The sequence below is a fragment of the Brienomyrus brachyistius genome, chromosome 1 (genome assembly GCF_023856365.1).
Source record: "Brienomyrus brachyistius isolate T26 chromosome 1, BBRACH_0.4, whole genome shotgun sequence".
Taxonomy (NCBI): domain Eukaryota; kingdom Metazoa; phylum Chordata; class Actinopteri; order Osteoglossiformes; family Mormyridae; genus Brienomyrus; species Brienomyrus brachyistius.
Genome location: NC_064533.1, coordinates 52782963 through 52801288, shown reverse-complemented (window position 1 = coordinate 52801288; position 18326 = coordinate 52782963). Strand labels below are relative to the sequence as shown.

General features: G+C 44.1%; 1 protein-coding gene across 5 annotated transcripts; it reads right to left on the bottom strand.

Annotated features, from left to right (window-relative positions):
• Positions 1 to 1446: 1446 nt before the first annotated feature.
• LOC125746427 (ras-related protein M-Ras) lies at positions 1447 to 10400 on the bottom strand. 5 transcript variants are annotated; one of them, XM_049020390.1, is made up of 7 exons: positions 10202 to 10400; positions 7233 to 7352; positions 6895 to 7101; positions 6337 to 6490; positions 5920 to 6019; positions 4996 to 5075; positions 1447 to 3782 (listed from the first exon to the last, which is right to left on the bottom strand). In XM_049020390.1, the coding sequence occupies exons 3-7, from the start codon at positions 7085 to 7087 to the stop codon at positions 3680 to 3682; spliced, it is 630 nt and encodes a 209-aa protein (XP_048876347.1). In that variant the 5' UTR covers positions 7088 to 7101; positions 7233 to 7352; positions 10202 to 10400; the 3' UTR covers positions 1447 to 3679. The 5 variants fall into 5 exon arrangements, with proteins under 5 accessions (XP_048876347.1, XP_048876337.1, XP_048876357.1 ...); XM_049020380.1 differs by lacking the exon at positions 10202 to 10400 and adding an exon at positions 9803 to 10177; XM_049020400.1 differs by lacking the exon at positions 7233 to 7352.
• Positions 10401 to 18326: the final 7926 nt, after the last annotated feature.

Here is an 18326-nt window from a genome sequence, read left to right as displayed (position 1 = left end):
AGTGATGCGTCTGAGCTTAGATTTCTCCATTAACTGAGAAAAATGCTGGTTACCTTGGATATGGCAGAAGCATCACATTAGTCTGGTTATAACTGCCAGCCAATCACGTCTGTGCAGGGGACAGCATGGGTGTCTCTGGACTAGGTGTCTCTGAGGGCTCTGGGGCCGATAAAGCAAGGAGGAAAAATAGCTTCTGACGCTAATGTGTCACCCGGACAACCACTGTCACTGCCGGGCACGCTTTGGTCACCCATAGCTGATAAGATCTGGGCACACATGTCTCAGTGAAGTCGGACAAGGATGCTAGTGTGTAAGAAAGAGGGACGATCAGTCTCTGACATGGTGGTGCACCTCCAGACAAGAATGTCAGCGTTTTGGAAAGACACACACACATACACACACACGCACACACACAGGTTTGCATTCCATTCATGTCTAGGGGGAAAACTCAAAGCCCAACATGACGACCTTAACCCCTACCCATTCCTAACCTTAACCATAAGTAATCAAACAAAATATGAGACTTTTGCCATTTTTTACTTTTTTGGTTGCATTCATAGATCTTTGTGGGGACCTACAAATGGTCAGAATGGCAGGTTGTTTCATATTGTGGGGGACATTTGGTTCCCACCATGTAACATAAAGCTAATCCACACACTTACACGCCCACTGTATCACCACCAATGATCTAATTCAAAACCGACACTGTGTCACTTAAGACGTGGGTGGAGCCCAAATCCTTTGTCAGCCAGAAAGGTTTGGAATAAAGCCCACAGCCCAGTCAGTCTCCCTGTCCACAGCTGCATGGCACTGCCAGTGATGTCCCAGTGTGTTTTCTTTAAAATCACATAGCTCTGAGTCACCAGGCATTTTTTTCTCAAGTCTGAAGACCTGCTGAGATCTCAGGGTCCAGACTAACTTTTTCCACTAGTAGCACTGGTACTCCTTACTGAAAATGTTAGAAGCACCAGCATCATATGTAGGTGCATCACTTACATCAATACGCAATATAACACATTAATATTTTTTTCCGTTTTAACTGTTTTACTGATGAATGCTTTGGCAATAAACATACAATTTATATGTAAATGTGTCATTTTAATCAAAATAGTCTAAAGTAGTGCTTTAAGAGAAGAAGTTAAATGGCATTTTAAACATCAACACAAAAGTCCATTTTATTATTACCAAAGGGCCAAGTGAGAGTGAGAGTTATTATGGACGGAACAAAGGGAGATGACTTCCTGCGCAGAATCGAACCCAACCCACGTTTGATGATGACAGCCTATCCTTAGCTCTTCACTCTAATCACTGTGTATCTCACACACTCACAGTAGGACTAGGAATCATCTCGATTTTGCAAATTACAAATCCGATTCTGTTCAATAAATCTGGTTCTTATTGATTCCTGGTTCAATTTATAATACAGTAAAAAAAAAAGTCAAAATGTTTCAGTAACAACACACTGCATTTATTGTTCAACTATTACAGCAAGAGTTACTTGTCGCAGGTTACGTCATTTCCATATTTTATTAAAACAAAAACAGGGGGTTTCAAGATATAAATAAATATGGTTAACAACCACACTGAGCTTTGGATGGCAGTTTGCCACTGATGTCAGTAGTACTTTACAGATCTGTTTAACCTTCCTAAACTGGATAGTAGGCAGGTCCAGTTTTAAAAATCAGTTATTGGCAAGTAAGTCAGGTTTTATCCATAACGGAGCATAATACCAGGAGGTACATAATGCTTGAAATTGAAACAATAGCTGAATGTATATACTTTCTCTCTGCAGCCATGCATCTGAAAACATACAATACCCACTTATTCCATGGTTATTACACATCTGACTTCATACATAAAGACTGGCCTTTGGGTTTAACAGCGGATAAGTTCCAATCTAACGACTGGCATCCCGTTTTAGCAACGGATAACTATAGACAGTGGCTTGGGCCCATATATAACCAAAACATTTAACAGTAGCAAACGATATCTAATTCTTGATACCATCCATATATTACATGTCGGTATACGGCTTTTCTACTATATTTTAAAAAGCAACACTATTTCGGCATTTTAAAATCGCCCATGATACAGTCCAGCCAAAATTAAACATGTTATGCTGCCATTATACCGCCCAAATCTAGAACCTAAATAGTTCTACTAATAAATACGTTTTCGGTTTGTAAACATGAAAATAATTTCAAGTACATTTGTGTAAGTGCAGTTGTCGTACAGTAACCCTTACATAGTTGATTAAAAATGCAGGTGCAGGAATTGATGGGGAACCGTAATTCAAATGTCTTAGCAAACTTCCAGTTCTTAAAAATTTATAAGTGTCTAATCTGGAACTAGTTCTCAAAATTGAACCCTACACACCAATCCTTGCCCCTTTCTTGTGTTTCATGTTATATAGAATGATGGTTAGTAATAATAATAAAAATACAAATGGCCAGGCACACCAGAGTAAAATTTAGTTGCACTGTTTTCAACAATGGTCACAAAATGTACCTCCTTTGGTCTCCAGCATTTTCTGTTACATGGTTTCTAACACTTACTGACACAAACATTACATTTGCTGTGTTTAATCATGATCTTTCTTTTATTCCCCCCCCCCCCAGTCCTTCACACCAGCAGGTTCGGCTGGCAGGCCACCACTCACAGCCTCCACTCCCCCCACGGATCTTAGCCAGTGGGATGCGTGAAAAAAAAACTCACACGATGGAAATAAATATGAAAATCAGGCATAAAAATCAGTCAAAATGCAACATCTAAACACTGCACAAAAAACAGTCAGGCTTCATTTTTGTCTCCCAGCAGAGAGGAGAGGCACCTCACCACGAACACCGTCGGAACGGTAAGCCGGCCGTCAGTGAAAGGAAGGTCACCACCCATCCCAGCTAACTATCTTGTCACTGTTCGCTACACCAAAAGGAAGCAGCAGGCACACCTAACATGAGTGTGATTTTATTGGCTTTCCAAGCCTGACATTCCTTTCTGGTACTCAGACCCTCCCAATGCATGCCAGAAGGGTATGCAGATCAACGTTAGGAAAGACATCCTTCAAAAAAGGACTTGTATGTTGGCTTCATCATTGAACCCCCCACCATGCCAAACATTTTGAAAAAAAGGCACAGGGTGTTTTCAACATGCAAAAAAAAAAAAAAAAAAAAAAAAAAAAAAAAAAAAAAAAAAAAAAAAAAGCACTGTAGGTTCCCACCCCACCCCCACCAAGCCACTGTGTAACACTTGGGTCACACTGTTTCAGACCCTGTAATGGCGCCAATTGCTGGGGCTCCTCCCCCGGCCAGCTGGAGCTCATCTGGGCGTCCAAACTGTGGGTCACTCCGCTTCGGCTTTGCCGGGGGACAGCCCCCGCTCTTCCTCATTGTGACGTTCCTGTCCCGGAAAGCTCGGCGGAAAAAGCGGACCGTGATTGGTTATGCTTCACTCCTTGGGAAACCCAGTGTGCTCCCCCTCCCCCCTGAGAATTTGGCCAGTGCCCAAACATGAACCAGTCTTCATCCTGGCCGGTTGGTGGGGCGGGGTCAGACCACCCTGATCCCCACCCCTGTCACAAACGATCAGGGGATGCGACGTGGAGCCTGAACATGCTCAGTCCTCCTGGCTGTGATGGTAAGAGGCATGGCAGCGCCAAGCCCATTATCCCCGACATGGCTGCTCACAAAATGACGCAGCGGAGCCGGTGAGAGCCGGTGGACCTGTCCCCACGCCACTTGGCCTTCTTTTTCTTCTTCTTCTGGCTCTTCTCGGGGATTTCCTGCCTGCAGGAAAGAGAGGGATTGTAGGAGGAAGGAGGGGTGGGGAGAAGGTTTTAGACTGATAACCCTGGCAACTGTCACCGTGGCCCCCAGGCAGAAACAGGAAGTGATGATGAGGGAAACACAATCACTGTCAGCCCGGGGATTCCGGAGTGCTTCCTGTCCTGTGTGCAGCGCTTCACCGAAGCCGCGGCAGCTTTGGTTTGATTTAGACCAGCTGTGAGGGCAGATCTGCATTTCCTCAGAACACTTCCTGGGAAATACTTTGAGGCAGTCAGACAAAAACAATGCCGTCACTGGATACAGAACAGCAGGCCTCCTTTGACTAATCTCGCAATTTGTCATTCATAAACGAGGTTGTTGTTCTCGGGTTCTCAGAACGGTGTGGTGCGCTCTGAAGTGCAGGTGGTACCATCCCGGGCCCGCTTCAGCCAGCCCACCGCGACTTTTTGTTTCATGTGCAGAAAAAGCAAAACCGCTCAAGGCTGCATGAACAGGTCTTTGAGTGTTCGAATTCTGGAACAAGTTTCCTCTGTAATACGGATCCTAATCCCTGGTTCTAACTTCTTGCCTGGAGATCTTTTTGCAAATATGAGTCTTTAGATGGTTGTGCCTGCCCTGCTTTACCAGTGAGGATGCATCTGAGCTACCCTCTAACTGTCTCAACAAGGTGATATGCTAAGCGCTAACTGCCTCAACGATGGAGATGTGCCCGCGCCAAGCGCTAACTGCCTCAACGATGGAGATGTGCCCGCGCCAAGCGCTAACTGCCTCAACGATGGAGATGTGCCCGCGCCAAGCGCTAACTGCCTCAACGATGGAGATGTGCCCGCGCCAAGCGCTAACTGCCTCAACGATGGAGATGTGCCCGCGCCAAGCGCCAACTGCCTCCACGATGGAGATGTGCCCGCGCCAAGCGCTAACTGCCTCAACGATGGAGATGTGCCCGCTCCAAGCGCCAACTGCCTCAACGATGGAGATGTGCCCGCTCCAAGCGCCAACTGCCTCAACAATGGAGATGTGCCCGCGCCAAACGCGAACTATACCTCAATGGTCAAGATGTGTCAGTGATTAACACAAATTGCTTTGATAGTAGAAGCATCAGCTCAACATTCAGAACAGTCATGTAAGCCTGCTGTCGTTAGCTGCTATTGTATGGAAAGACAACTAATGGTAACAAACGTGAGATCTGACATGCGTATCAGAGCTAACCTACCTGATTACTCTGACCAGCTCGTGAAATGCTTTGTCCACATTCATGGGAGGGTCCTTGGCACTGGTTTCGATGTACGTAATCTGTACAAAACACATAAGTAACAAACATGAATATCATTCTGGACTTCATCTGCCCTCATTTCACATGCTAAGGCTGCACATCTTACAACAACCCTTCACTGCCAAGCCAAAACCTGTCACTTGGATTACAGGCTCTGTTCGCACTCCAACACTCTCACTCTCTCTTTCACTCTCTCAGTTACGCGTCTCACAGGCGTTCGCGCTCTCAGCATGACCTTCCAAGAATAGCAAAGTTTGTTTTTGAGCAACACATCTACAGGCATGGCGGAGTTCAAGCTGACAGCAGCCTCTTAGTACTCTGACGCAGTGATGCAGGGAGGCGTGGCCTCATACCCTGTCCCACACATACTCTCTCCTCCCCCCTGCTGGACAGCCGCCCCTGTAGATTCTCCACAAAACCTTTGGAGTAACTACTGCTGTGGAGACGTCAGTTAAGCTGGTCCTTGTTTATATCGATTTTTACATTATTCGTGTAAGTTTTTCGCAGATGTCCTGTTCTACTGTAACCTGTAGTGCTGCATGTATGTATGTGTATATAATATATATATATATATATATATATATATATATATATATATATATATATATATATATATATATATATATATATATATATATATATATATATATATATATATATATTTAGCGCCTTTCTCTGAAGAAAGCGCCGTTCTCACTGAAGAACGTTTTACAGACAACACGATATGATACGTTTAAAGAAATTGATGGACAGAACATGTGATAAGGATGGTAACTGGTTTGCTTTCTGTGTCAAACAACCGTGGGAGCTTTCATTTAGGGCCCAGGCCCCTGAGGGCCCCTTGAGGCTCCCCCTGACACTCACACTGTGCTTGGCCGCCATCTCCCTGCCCTGCTCAGTCGTCACCTTCCTCAGGTGCACCAGGTCCACCTTGTTGGCCACCAGGACCATGGGGAAGGACTCCCTGGAAAGGCAGAGACCCAAACACGTCACAAGGCTGATGCCGGCCGTACACCAAGTGCTTGGAACCTAACAGGTGCTCAGCTGGCGTCCCGGTGGGAGCCCTAGCATTGGACCCTTAAGAAGGAAGATGCTTAACTGCATGACTAAAGATGACTGGCTGAATATACAAGAAAAATTGTCCCTGAAGAGCAAGAACAAAAATAGCTTTGGATTAACACACTGGCTAAAAGCTAACATGCTAAGAATAAGTAGAAAAATCACAGGGTAGCTAGTGTCAAGCGGGTGGATTCAGAGCTGGTACCCGGAGGGAGATCTCACCTGTCCTTCACACGCAGGATCAGCTGGTGGAATCGGTCCACATGCTCGAAGCTGGCCTTATCTGTCACGGAGAAGACTATGAGGAAACCGTCACCCGTGCGCATGTACTGCTCCCGCATGGCACTGAATTCCTCCTGGCCAGCCGTGTCCAGCACTGCAGGGATGGAGGCAGTGTAGCTCTCAGGAGTGCAGTCATGCTCAAATGCACACCACACCCTCACGGCCTGTCACACACTTCATCCAAACGGGCACAGCCACTGTGGTCTGAGTTTAAGTACTAGTGACCTTAAACAGCCAAGCACATGCATATGAGGTGGGATGTGTTCAGAAAACATGATTTAACTCCTTACACTGTGCCCTGGGACAATGGTTTCTGAAACTGAGTCACGGATTCAGGCCGATGAATCACCCAAAAGGGGGGAAAAGACACAGCAAAAACAAGGGAACGTGACTGTTGGAGTGCGTCAGAGGAGAGGATGCCAGTCGTCACGCTCACAGCAGAGCCAACCTCGGCATTTCGGGTCCTGGGGGGGGGGGGGGGGCAGGAGGGTGGCTTACCATCGAGAATGGCCCACTGGCCATCAATCTCCGTGTGTTTCAGGTACGAGTCCTCGATGGTGGGATCGTAGTCCGGCACAAAGATCTTCTGGAAGAACTGAATGGTGAGGGCGCTCTTGCCGACCCCCCCATCCCCCACCACCACCAGCTTGTACGTAGGGAGGTTGTCGCTGGGAACAGCGCTGGTTGCCATGGCGATGTCTACACCTGGAACACAGTAAGAGGGGTACGGGGGGGGGGGGGGGATATGCATAATATAACTGAACCCACAGAAGAGACCCCACCCTCCCCAAACTTCCCATCCTCATGTACTCATGGCTGCTAAGGAACAAATGTACCTTCAGCGTTTCACAGAATGGGGCCTTTTAGTCTCTGGATGAACAGCATCCACACTCACACAGCAGACAGAGAGGGATTACAATAAGGAGAGACTGCAGACAGGAAGCCGGGCGTTCATCCTTGGGGGGGGGGGGTTTCACAGTGGGAGATAATGAAAAGAGATGTCAGCCAAGCGTCAGCCACCTTCCCCCCCCCCCCTTCAAGGAGGATAAAAAGGCACACGCTGATCTGAGCCATTTCCAGGATCTCAGCAAGAGTGTGCAGTACAGCCGAATAGATCGCTCTGTTCTCTAGCTGTGGATTCATCATTGCGGAATTTAAAAAAAAAGCCCCCCAGCCCTAGCACAAAGCTCATGGTCAGTTCAACTTCCATTGTTGGGAAGAGGACCACCCCCAAAAAAAAACCCTTTTCGGGTTTTGAAGGTAATTTGTGACATCAGCACACTGCAATCATGCCGTGCAGAGATGGCTGGAAGGAAGCGAGTTGCCGCCTCAACGCGGCGGTCCGGGGAGAAAGGGGCAATTACAGGCCTCGCTTAAAGCCATTAGTGAAAACACATTTTCTCCTTTTATATAACGTGAGCTCGGGAAACGCGCTGCTGGGATGCCACAGGGGGAACTGCAAGGGGGAGGCAGTCTTGAGATAAATAGTGCTAAAAACAGAGATGGGATGGCAAAAGGAACTCCTCCCTGCCAAAACCGTTTGGGGGTGGCTTATTTTATCTGACATGTTTATGGACTGTTAATTGTAGTTGTGTTTCCTGGACAATGACTAAAACTGAACCATGACCTGCAAAGGTGCCTTAAAGGGGCGGGTAATTAGGATGTGCCCTAAAAAAATAAAAATAAAAAATCAGGAACATAATTGGATTGGTCTGGGTTGGGGGCCTAAGATGATATGCATAGGGCCACCCCCTCCAGATGGAAACGCACAGACTGGGGGCACCTGACTCAGGGTATGCATAACAAAGGGCGGAAACTGAGAACTTCCTTTCTCAATGTGGCCCCAGCCTCCCAGCATGCACTGGGGGGGGGGAAGAGATCCCATCGCAACTCTGAGTTTGACTCGAATGGGAATTCGGGCCATTGAGCGGCCTGTTGGTGGAAAGCTGAAATCCAATTAGCCAAGGCGCCTATGTGGCCACGACAGGCATCACCTACCAGCTGAGGACATGTGATCAGGGGACAGCCAGAATACACGAGTGAGGGAGGCGTGTAAATGCACCCTGCTCCAGGGGCACAGCACATGGACAACAGAATCAATAGCCCCGGGATGCTGCACTACAGCAAAGGGCAGAACAAAAACTGAGTGTTTTGATATTTAGGACATAGCTAACAACATGAACAGTGGGTCGTAGTTTGAATTAAACATCTATATCTGTTCAATTTTAAAAGGTTTACTTGCTCAGTCATACAAATTTCCATCAAAAGGTTCTCCATTTTGTTTTAGTGGATTTGGAAATGTAGGATCAGTGCCCACAAATAAAAACTGTTGCTCGGCTACAGTCCTCTTTTGTCTGACTTTGGATTACAAACACAAAGCAGTTTCAGTTAAATAAATGCACAGTAATACATTTAGATTGCCGAATGTGACTTGTAAAGCGGGGACTCGGGCTCGTCTGTGTCACGGTTCCCATGTGCATCTGGATAACGTAGAGCAAACCGCTCTTATTTAGCTCTGTTAAGTTTTGTCCCCCTTTGACAGCGACACCGGCAGGGGTAGGAGGGGTGGATTAGCGAACTGGCTTTCGAGACACTGGGAAAACAAGGCTTGATTCGTAAGGCAGGCCAGATTTGAAGAGGACTGCACTTAAAACACACACACTAGGATAAATATTTATTTCAAAAAGCTAATCGCGATTAATTCTGATTCAATCAGAAGTCGTGGGCAAAACGGTATTTTAAAGCATCAGCTTAAACCTGTTCCCTTGTATAAAAAAGCAGTATAGAGTTTCTGTTATGATTTAAAATACATTTATTGTATTTTCTGCCAAGTCAGCTAAAGAACGATGCCTAGGGATCCGTGTCGCCCGTCACAATAATTACAGCTCATTAAAAACTGTAATTAAACACCACTACTAAACAAAGCTAGACAAACGCTGTCCTCGTTTTCAGTACTTTCAGCTACCCGGCCGATCAGCTGCTTTTTCAGCCTCGCCTTATAAAAAGGCTTTCTTTCTTTCTTTCACGTTTAAGCGACTGGATATGGATGCGATCTCCAGCACAGTAATATATGAACATATAAAAACAGCCACCCGAATCACTGTATCCATTTTAACCTGTCAAAACTTGAAACGCTTGTTATGAAAGCACCTGTCAGTGTAAAATTGGGTAAATATAAGGAACTATATTATATAAATAAAACCTAGAAAGACATTGTCTAAGACAGTACAAAAAAATACCAAGTTCAGCAGGAAGTTAGAAAATTTACAAATTTTACTGTTTTGTAAAATATGGCTTGCCGTTGTGTCTAAAGAAGTGTTTGAAGCTCTGTTCTTGCTGTGAACTCAGACCTCCCCTGTCAACGATAATATTGTCTAAATCCAAAGCGAAAACGACGCAAACTTACCGAGTATCAGTTCGACGTCGATCGAGTAAACCGAGGGTTTTCCACACGCCTTTTTCTCATACCCAGCCTTAGCTCAGTCGGTCATCGATAACGATTTTAATTTAAATTCAACTAATAATTCACTCCATTTCATTTGCGAGAAACGTCTGGTCCCATCCGCAGTGAAATTTACACTGTAGCAATTCTTTATATTGCAAAACCTGATACTATAAATAGATTTACCTCACGGGGGTGTCCGTTTATATCATTATAAAGAACAGCAATCACACTCCTTTTCCATCGGAGTTTCGGGAAATGTTTTTATTTTATTTACAAATTAAGTAGTAATTACGCCGGTAAGTAAATATTATTTAAAATATTTTACCCAAAGAAGCTGTAATGGTTAAGGAAAGTCCCTACCGTGCGGAAATGGTCTATTCCGTCGTTTTGTAGCCTGGGCTCCCCCTTTCAATGTGTCAAATTCGGCAATTCACTGAAACACACATGCACTAATTATACTCTTACAGCACCTTTCCGGGACTCAAAAATAATGCTCACAAACTCAAAGTTTTCAGCTTAAATGATTCGTTTCCCTGACGTAGAATGAGATTCAGCAGGCGTGTCCGTTTGTTACGTTTGTGAGTACAATAGAGTATAACATTTAACAATAGCATAATAGCACGTGGTTCCTACTTACATGTGACTCATAAACATGCCAAATTACATTTTTTTTCAGTTCAAATATATTCAGGTTTACACATCGTACAGTCAATTTATGCATATAGTAAGGAAAATGGAAATGTAAAATGTACTGTAAATATTGTAGTGACTTAAAAAGGGTAAAGATACATATTGCATTTAGAATCTATCAAGCTAAGATGTATGGGGTATTATGAGTCACAGGTAGGGGCTTTCCCTCCCTATTGAAAGGTTCAGGAGGGTAAATATTTTGTGCTTGTTAATTAATCCAGATAAGTTAGTAAGTGAGTAAGTTCACAATGATACAAAAGAGCAAGTAAAAACAAACGTTTTTGTAAACTTGTGTCTATATCTGGAAATATTTAACAAATAAACATATATAAAAACATAGATGATTTAGGTGTCAGGTTTGGTATTTGAGCATAAATCATTATGCAGTAATACGCAGTAATTATGTACTTTTCCCACCAAAAATTAAACTTCATAGCTGCCTCTGTGTTTCATGGTACAGCACCCTTCTGTCTGTCTCCAGCCATTTTCTCAGGGAGCTCCTTTGACTGGAGGGCCTAAGCTGCATCTTCCTGTGAAGCATGTATATTTAAATCCCTTTCTTTCAGCTGTACTGATTTCCTGTGTTTCTTTCTGTTCTTCTTGTGTAAACAGTGGTTTAGCTGCGTCTCTCCACCTGCGCCGAGCAGCTGGAGCCGGAGCTGCAGACAAACAAGGGAGGGGTGAGGGTGGGGAGGGCAGCTGATGAAGATGAGATGTCACTGCAGCCAGCAGGCATCAGACACAAACATGCCGGCACGGACTTTCCCACAAACGGCTACATCAAAATAAAGCAGGCGGCTGGGGGTGGGGGTATTACAGGAAGTATCCAATTGTCAGGAGAAGAAAGCAAATGAGACTTGGTGTTTCGGGGTTACAGAGTGACCTGCGACAGCTGCTTGTGGCTGGTACATCGTCCACATTGATCCACTCAAGAGTTCCCCGGCGTAAATACAAATAAAAAAAAAAAATGGCCTTTTTAGCTGGAAACTCAAGAAAGCCTCCATTTCAAAGTCCCGCAGAAGGATCACAGCAGGGATATATGGAACAATGACGGATACCGAGCGTCAACAGATGAGCGGGACAGTGACCCTTAGCACGGCTGATGTTTTGGTCTTGGCTGGAGATGTTCACATAGGGAGACACACAAAGCAACATTGTGAACAGCCAGACCTCTGCACTCTCACTGACCTAAATTCAGCACCTAGTACTGGGAGCCATTTTTACTGGTTAGGGACCAGCATGACAGATAATTCAGTCTCTGTATTGTAGTATGTTGATTGAAAAAACAATAAAGGAAACTACCATATGCTGAAGTTCAGCTGATAGGGGCTGATAAGTTCAGCTGATAGGACTACATTTGCTTATTTTATATTTAAGTAAACTAGCTGTTTCGAAGGAGATTTAAGTTTAAAACGTATATCATAAGGGTATCATTTTTTCATGATCACTGACCATCACAGAACATCACCAAAGAACTTTTATATAGAGAATGATTTGCAATAATGTGATTTTGAACCACAGATATAGACTGACCTTAATTCTTAAGACTCACACCTAAAACTGATTTTTATTTTTTGTGTGTGTGCATGCGTGCGCAGGTGGTTGTTCGGTTGCCTGGCAACAGCCAGGCCTCTCTCGGAATCCTCCCCATCATTCCGTGGCTGGAATGCGGGCGGCTCTCGGCACAAACCGGGGAACGTTTCTGAGAACACGGTGTCACCTTAACAACAGAGCATACCAATATTAGCCTCCAGGGAACATTCGCGCCGAGGAGCACTGGGGATCACGTGGGTCACACGAATTCGTAAAATGTGGTATACCCCTCTATTCACACTGTAAATAATCACTCCGGTTCAAGAGAAATCACTCTCCCTGAATAAGCAGGAGGTCTCTTTCCAATGACACTTCTTCCTGACTCGTTGGAGGTCTCAGATAGCCCAGACAGTGTAGGCTGTGAGTTTGTAGACAAGCATCTCTGCTTTCATCCTGCCTTACATACTGACAGAAGGCTGAAAACCAAACCACAATGGCGGAGCATTCAGAAAGGTTTTCCCCCAGAGAGAAACCACTCAATGAAGTGCAGCTGTATACTCTACCCCATTTCAGCTCAACAGGGAGCACTGCCCCAGGGTGCCCCCCCCCCAAAAGTAAATGCCCTCACATGAACCCTTTTTCCATGTCGCCCATAGCAACAGGCATTGGCCAACAGCACAATTCCAAACCAGCGTCCTCCTGGACCTGACGTTTATAAGGGCCTTTATTTTGCATTTCAGACTGCGTGCGGCCAGCCCAAGATGAAGTGTTCCCTGTGTTTTACAAGAGACAGCCGTCTGAATTATACATCTCAGAGCTGCTCTACATCCAAGACAGAAACGGACTGAAAAAACAAACGGCTGATGTTGACATTGTCGGATGACTTCTGCTGCTTGCTTAATAAAGGGAGGTGGTGGAGTGGAGAATTTGTAAAATAATAATAAAAAGTGTCATAAATTTATTTCAAATAAACCTGATGTAAATGTATGCATGTATCATTTTCCTTTTATTTCTACATTATATAACAAACATGATGGGGGCGAGACTGAGGAAGAATCTGAGCTTCTGATTTGAAGCATAAGTGATCCAATGGAAGCCAGTTTATTTTGGGCACATTATGAGACGATATGGCAGTATAGAAGAGACCATAATGATTAGGAAAGTTGAAGGTAAAAGAGTAAGAGGACAACCAGCAATGAGGCAGGGGGGATTCAGTTATCACAGCGATGAACATGCCGTTGAGACGACCCAGACAGGTGCCAGCACCGCAAAAGAGAGAATGCTATTGTACTTAGTTCTGGTAGATTTTCTGCTGTTTTGGTTTCATGATGCTCTAGAATTAGGGATCTCAATTTCTACGCTTCTCCTTTAAAAGTGAATCTCTGTTTCATAGTTTTAGGGAAAACGTTCTTATCCCTCCTCTAAATTATTCCCACTGTCGAAGTATGAAGCAACGCCGTAAATTAAATTGACTTTCTATATTCATTTCAGGACTGTGACTGTTGGGTCTTTCAGCTCGAAAATCAATACCGCTTCACCTTCATGTCTTGTGTTCAATTTCATTTTCGCAAATGCGTCTCCCCGTAGTCTTTATGGGAACGGGGCTTCATTGATCCCGGAGTCAGGATACCGTAAAATTATGAGTAATGCTTGACCGACCAGTTAGCGTGAGAACGACATGGGACCTTTTGGAAATCAGGACAGAGGATGCATGAGGAAGGGGAGTTTCATTTGTACCACACCGAGGCTGTGAATCAACCTCAGCTCCACCGAGGGAATACTAATGCTGGCTTCATTAGCATGTTATACATTTGCTCCCATTCCTTACTTCATTTTTGTATGGACACAAAAAAGCATAAAATGAAGGGTTCTGCACTGCACACTGTGTACACATGTTGTGGCTTCGCTGGTACCAGATGCTGAGGTCTTTCAGCTGTTTGCAATGTGGGGTCATTAGCCAAACCTTAGTAAATATGACGGTATATAAAGTGAATTATCAGTTATCTGTGATACAGCAAATATAAAAAAAATGCAGGTAATTTCAGAAAAAGCTTTTATGTGTGTCATGTTAGGTTTTATCTGTTTTAATATCCACTTATTAAATAGCAGTAACTTGACACATGCTGTCTGTATACTGACTTCTCATTCATGATCACGTTGGAAGATTAAATGCCTAAATATGTTATGTAAAAGTGGATCATTGCTGTCTGATATTTTTCAGATGTATCACAAGTGAAAGCGTGAGTTTAGTGGCGCCATCTGCTGTGCTGGAGTTCAAACATGTCGACCCAAATGGCTGCAGGCGAGAGTTGAAGGCACCACTCCCGAATCGGGCTCCTACCTCCTAAGGCCCCTTATTTACCCTCATTAACTCTCTGACGTCCATTCCCACTGGTGACGCCAAACCCCCCCTCCCACTAATGCCTGTGACGAATGAGCTGTCTTCGGCTCCGAGAGTGGGTCATGCTTGAACACGGTACTCCCTGATTACTCATTGATCCCAGAGCACGATGTCCATCCTGAGATGTGATTAAGACCAATCGCAGCTGCCACTGTCACAGTCACACTATCACGCTGCGACAAGGAGCAAGAGGGGATGATACAGCGGTTGCACAATTGTGATTTATCACACGCCCCTCCACCTACAACTCCCATAACTGACATCCAAGCCTGCTCACTGATCATGAACCCCTTAAATGAGGACCTGGCTTGTTCTGTAAACACCCACCTCACCACCACCCCTAAAACTGGGGACCAGGAATTTCCTAAGATATACATCTTGACTGCATTCGCTGTGCAAAATGAATCTGCTTTTGGTCCAGAGGTACAGAGGCACACTATTGACACAGTCTTTGGCTTATTGTGCTTATTGGGATTCAAGTTCCCTCATAACAGCTCTGTTTGTAACCATGGAAACCTGGAGTAGAGTAAAGCTCTTGGGGACTGCTTTTATTTGGAGCAGAATTAGGATCCTATAAGGTCTGTGCTTCGCCATTCCTTTTTATTTCTAAGCATGCATCATACAGTAACCCTTGCGATCATAAAGCATGGAGATAAATCATTCTTATTTGCCAGGGCCCTTTTGAACAACAAGACATCACGCATGAAATAGAGTGCTTTGGTAGAGTCACATATTGTCAAGACCTGCTTGTCTGATCCTCCCCTGCGCCACGCCCCCATCGCTACCTCGCGTGGAATCCCCATGTTACCAGCTGTTTCTCTTTGTTGTTATTTAGTTTGATGTATTTAAGTCTGCGTTTGAGTATGTTTCCCCAGTCCGGTCACTAACGTCATTTTGAGTTTGTTGTCTGTTCCGCTGCCCTACTTGTCTTCCCATCGATTAAACCCCGTATTCTGCCTACCCCTGGAGTCCTGCCTTTACTTCCCCAGTCCGTGCCCCCCAACACGACGTGACACATATTATTGCGTCACTGAAAATTACACATATAAATACCGTAGTTATATAGCATTACAAATATATAACAAACAAACCTATTATGGGTCTCAAATATACCTTGAATACTGGATGGTTATTTTATTAATTTGGTGCTAAAAGTACATTCGTCCTGTTTGTGAATCAGAATAGTAAAAAATTTATCACTGTGGCTGAAAGTGAATTTTTAATTTATCTTTATCTTCCCCTGACGTAGGAACATTACATCCGGTGTTCTTTGTCGAGTTACGCTACCGTAGTGCTAATCGATAGTCCTAACCCTAACCCTATCCTAACCAGCCAAAAAACCCTAAAACCCTTACCCTAACCCTAACCCCTAACCAAAGATGGTGGAACTGCACATGCGCAGGAAGTCTCGATAGCACGTCTAAATAGGTAGTTCAACTCGTCAGAACACCGGACGTCTTTACGACGTTCCCAAATGGCAGAAATTAATCGTTCGTTTGCAATGTTACAAGCCGTGTTGCTGTCCATTTGTTTCCATTATCCAAATCCATAGCGCCCCCTGCCTCATAAACTGGGCTTCCTGACTGACCCTAGCTGACCCTGTATAATGTATTGCGTAATTGATTATGGTATGACGGATGGACCCGGGTTCGAGTCTCCGCCTGGGTCACATGTGTGCGGAGTTTGCATGTTCTCCCCATATGTCGTCGTGGGGTTTCCTCCGGGTACTCCGGTTTCCCCTCACAGTCCAAAAACATGTTGAGGGTAATTGGACTTGCTAAATTGCCCATTGGAATGCGTGTGTGAGTGACTGGTGTGTGAGTGTGGCTGGGCTGGTCCCTCATCCAGGGTTGTTCCCTGCCTCGTGCCCAATGCTTCCGGGATAGGCTCCGGACCCCCCGCGACCCAATAGGATAAGCGGTTTATATATATATATATATATATATATATATATTATTATTATTATTATTATTATATTATATATATATATATATATATATATATATATATAATTCTTCTGAGAATAAAAAAAAAGCTTGAATTGAATTATATTAAATGTTGAACATAGTTAAAGAAACCGTTATACAGTATAATCATCTTTCCAACACGATACCGGAAGATATGCGTCTTGCTCATAGCCCGTATTGTTAAAGAACCAGAGATGGCCTGTTCCACGCTCATCGATATGCATTTTTTCCGTCACAAATCCTTTCGGAGTGACGATGTTGCGCAGAACGTCCTGTTCTGAACAGGTTTGCATAATGTGTTGCTTTTGATGCGTACCTAACGTCTTAGACGTGCTTGCTACATTAACCAAATTACACAGCCTGCGGCCAAGTAGTATTTGAACACATTCCTTTCAGTACGGTCTGCAAGTTCCAGCAAAACCTGAAAGCCGAGAGGACAGGAACAGAAGTGGTCCTCATCCTTTTCTTTTCCATGTTTTATTTTCCCAAACATACTGGGCACATGGTACTGGATCACCGTCTGTCCACATGGCAAAAGTGTTGAATAAATGACAATATTATTTACTGAATAAGCAGACAAACATTACTCCAACTGATTGTACAATTACAAACATTAATGTTTCTTGTAATGCTGCATATCACAGCTGTGTATCACACCTGTGCCTCCCTGTATTTAACTTCTTTATCCCACATGCATGCGTGTAGGATGTCATCACTGGTTTCGTCGGCTGAATAATGGAATTCCAAACGTTCCCTTGGCTGCTGTACTCTGGAGCCTCAGGAAATCTTCTGCACGTTGCCAGGCGGGGGCATGGCGATTACAGAATGACTGAATCTTCTCATAAGGAGCTGCAAACATCTTTTCCGGCTTTACTCACCCATGATCACATGCATTACCTGTCGTGGACTAGTAGACTCTTCAGAGTAGACCTACCATGACTGTTTCTTGCTCGTACTGAACAATGGGATTACTAGCACCTGTTTTTCCCTATTCGTGCTCTGTTGAAGAGCAACATACAATGCCGGTCAAGATGTCATAAGCGGCTCACTTTTGTCTCGGATGGGGGGAGGGGCATTTAGCGGTGAAGTTTCCCTAGGGCGCCATGTGGGCTTCGTTCAGTGCTGGCATTATTAAAACTTTTTTGTATGTTCTAATATCTTGCGATCAATAATACAGGAAAATAAACTGTTGATTGACATAAAGGCAATGTCATGGTTCATGTAATCTAATGTAATGTAATCTAGTCTTAAACTGTTACTTTTTATTATTTCTGTATGGGTCATAATCGATATAAAACTTATCTGAGACCAGTAGCCGGTTTAGATAACTTACTTGGTTTAAGGTGCCTCGTCAACATCGGTGGCCTGTACTAAGAAGCCCGGTTACCTGTGGTACCTTAAATCCGACAAGTTACCCCGATAAGACAGTAAGCACGCTTCGTAGTACAGGCCACTGGTTACTGAAGTCTTACATACCGAAGAGTTAACTCTGACCCCTTGTGGAATATGCGGTAATTTAGTGTGAAAGAATTCTGTTATGCAACGTTAAGTTCTTAATAATCTAACAACTCGAAATGTAGTGTTTATTTTTCATTTGTTATATTAATGTTGTTATTATTGTTGTTACTGGTTTATTCAAAGGGCATGTTAAAATGACACGAATTTTATGATAGGCCTACTGCTCCTTAACCATTACGATTGTTATCTCTTTGTAGCTCAATTTAAAATTAATACATTGAAAGACCATACTGATCTGATTTACAAATCTTGGAATATGACCATCTATGCTTTTGGAAAACTGCACCGTTTAGCTGCTTCTCTATGGAATTTAGATAGTTTTGTTCTGCGCATGCTCAGATGTCAGAGACCCCGCAGTAGCACTCTAAACACACTG

What these genes read in the sequence shown, in the direction of transcription:
- LOC125746427 (XM_049020390.1), bottom strand. Translation starts at nt 7,087, where the DNA reads ATGGCAACCAGCGCTGTTCCCAGCGACAACCTCCCTACGTACAAGCTG. An exon ending in ATCCTGCGTGTGAAGGACAG is followed by an intron (nt 6,020 to 6,336) that starts GTGAGATCTCCC and finishes CTGCCTTTCCAG; the next exon opens with GGAGTCCTTCCCCATGGTCC. An exon ending in GAGCTGGTCAGAGTAATCAG is followed by an intron (nt 3,783 to 4,995) that starts GTAGGTTAGCTC and finishes TCTTTCCTGCAG; the next exon opens with GCAGGAAATCCCCGAGAAGA.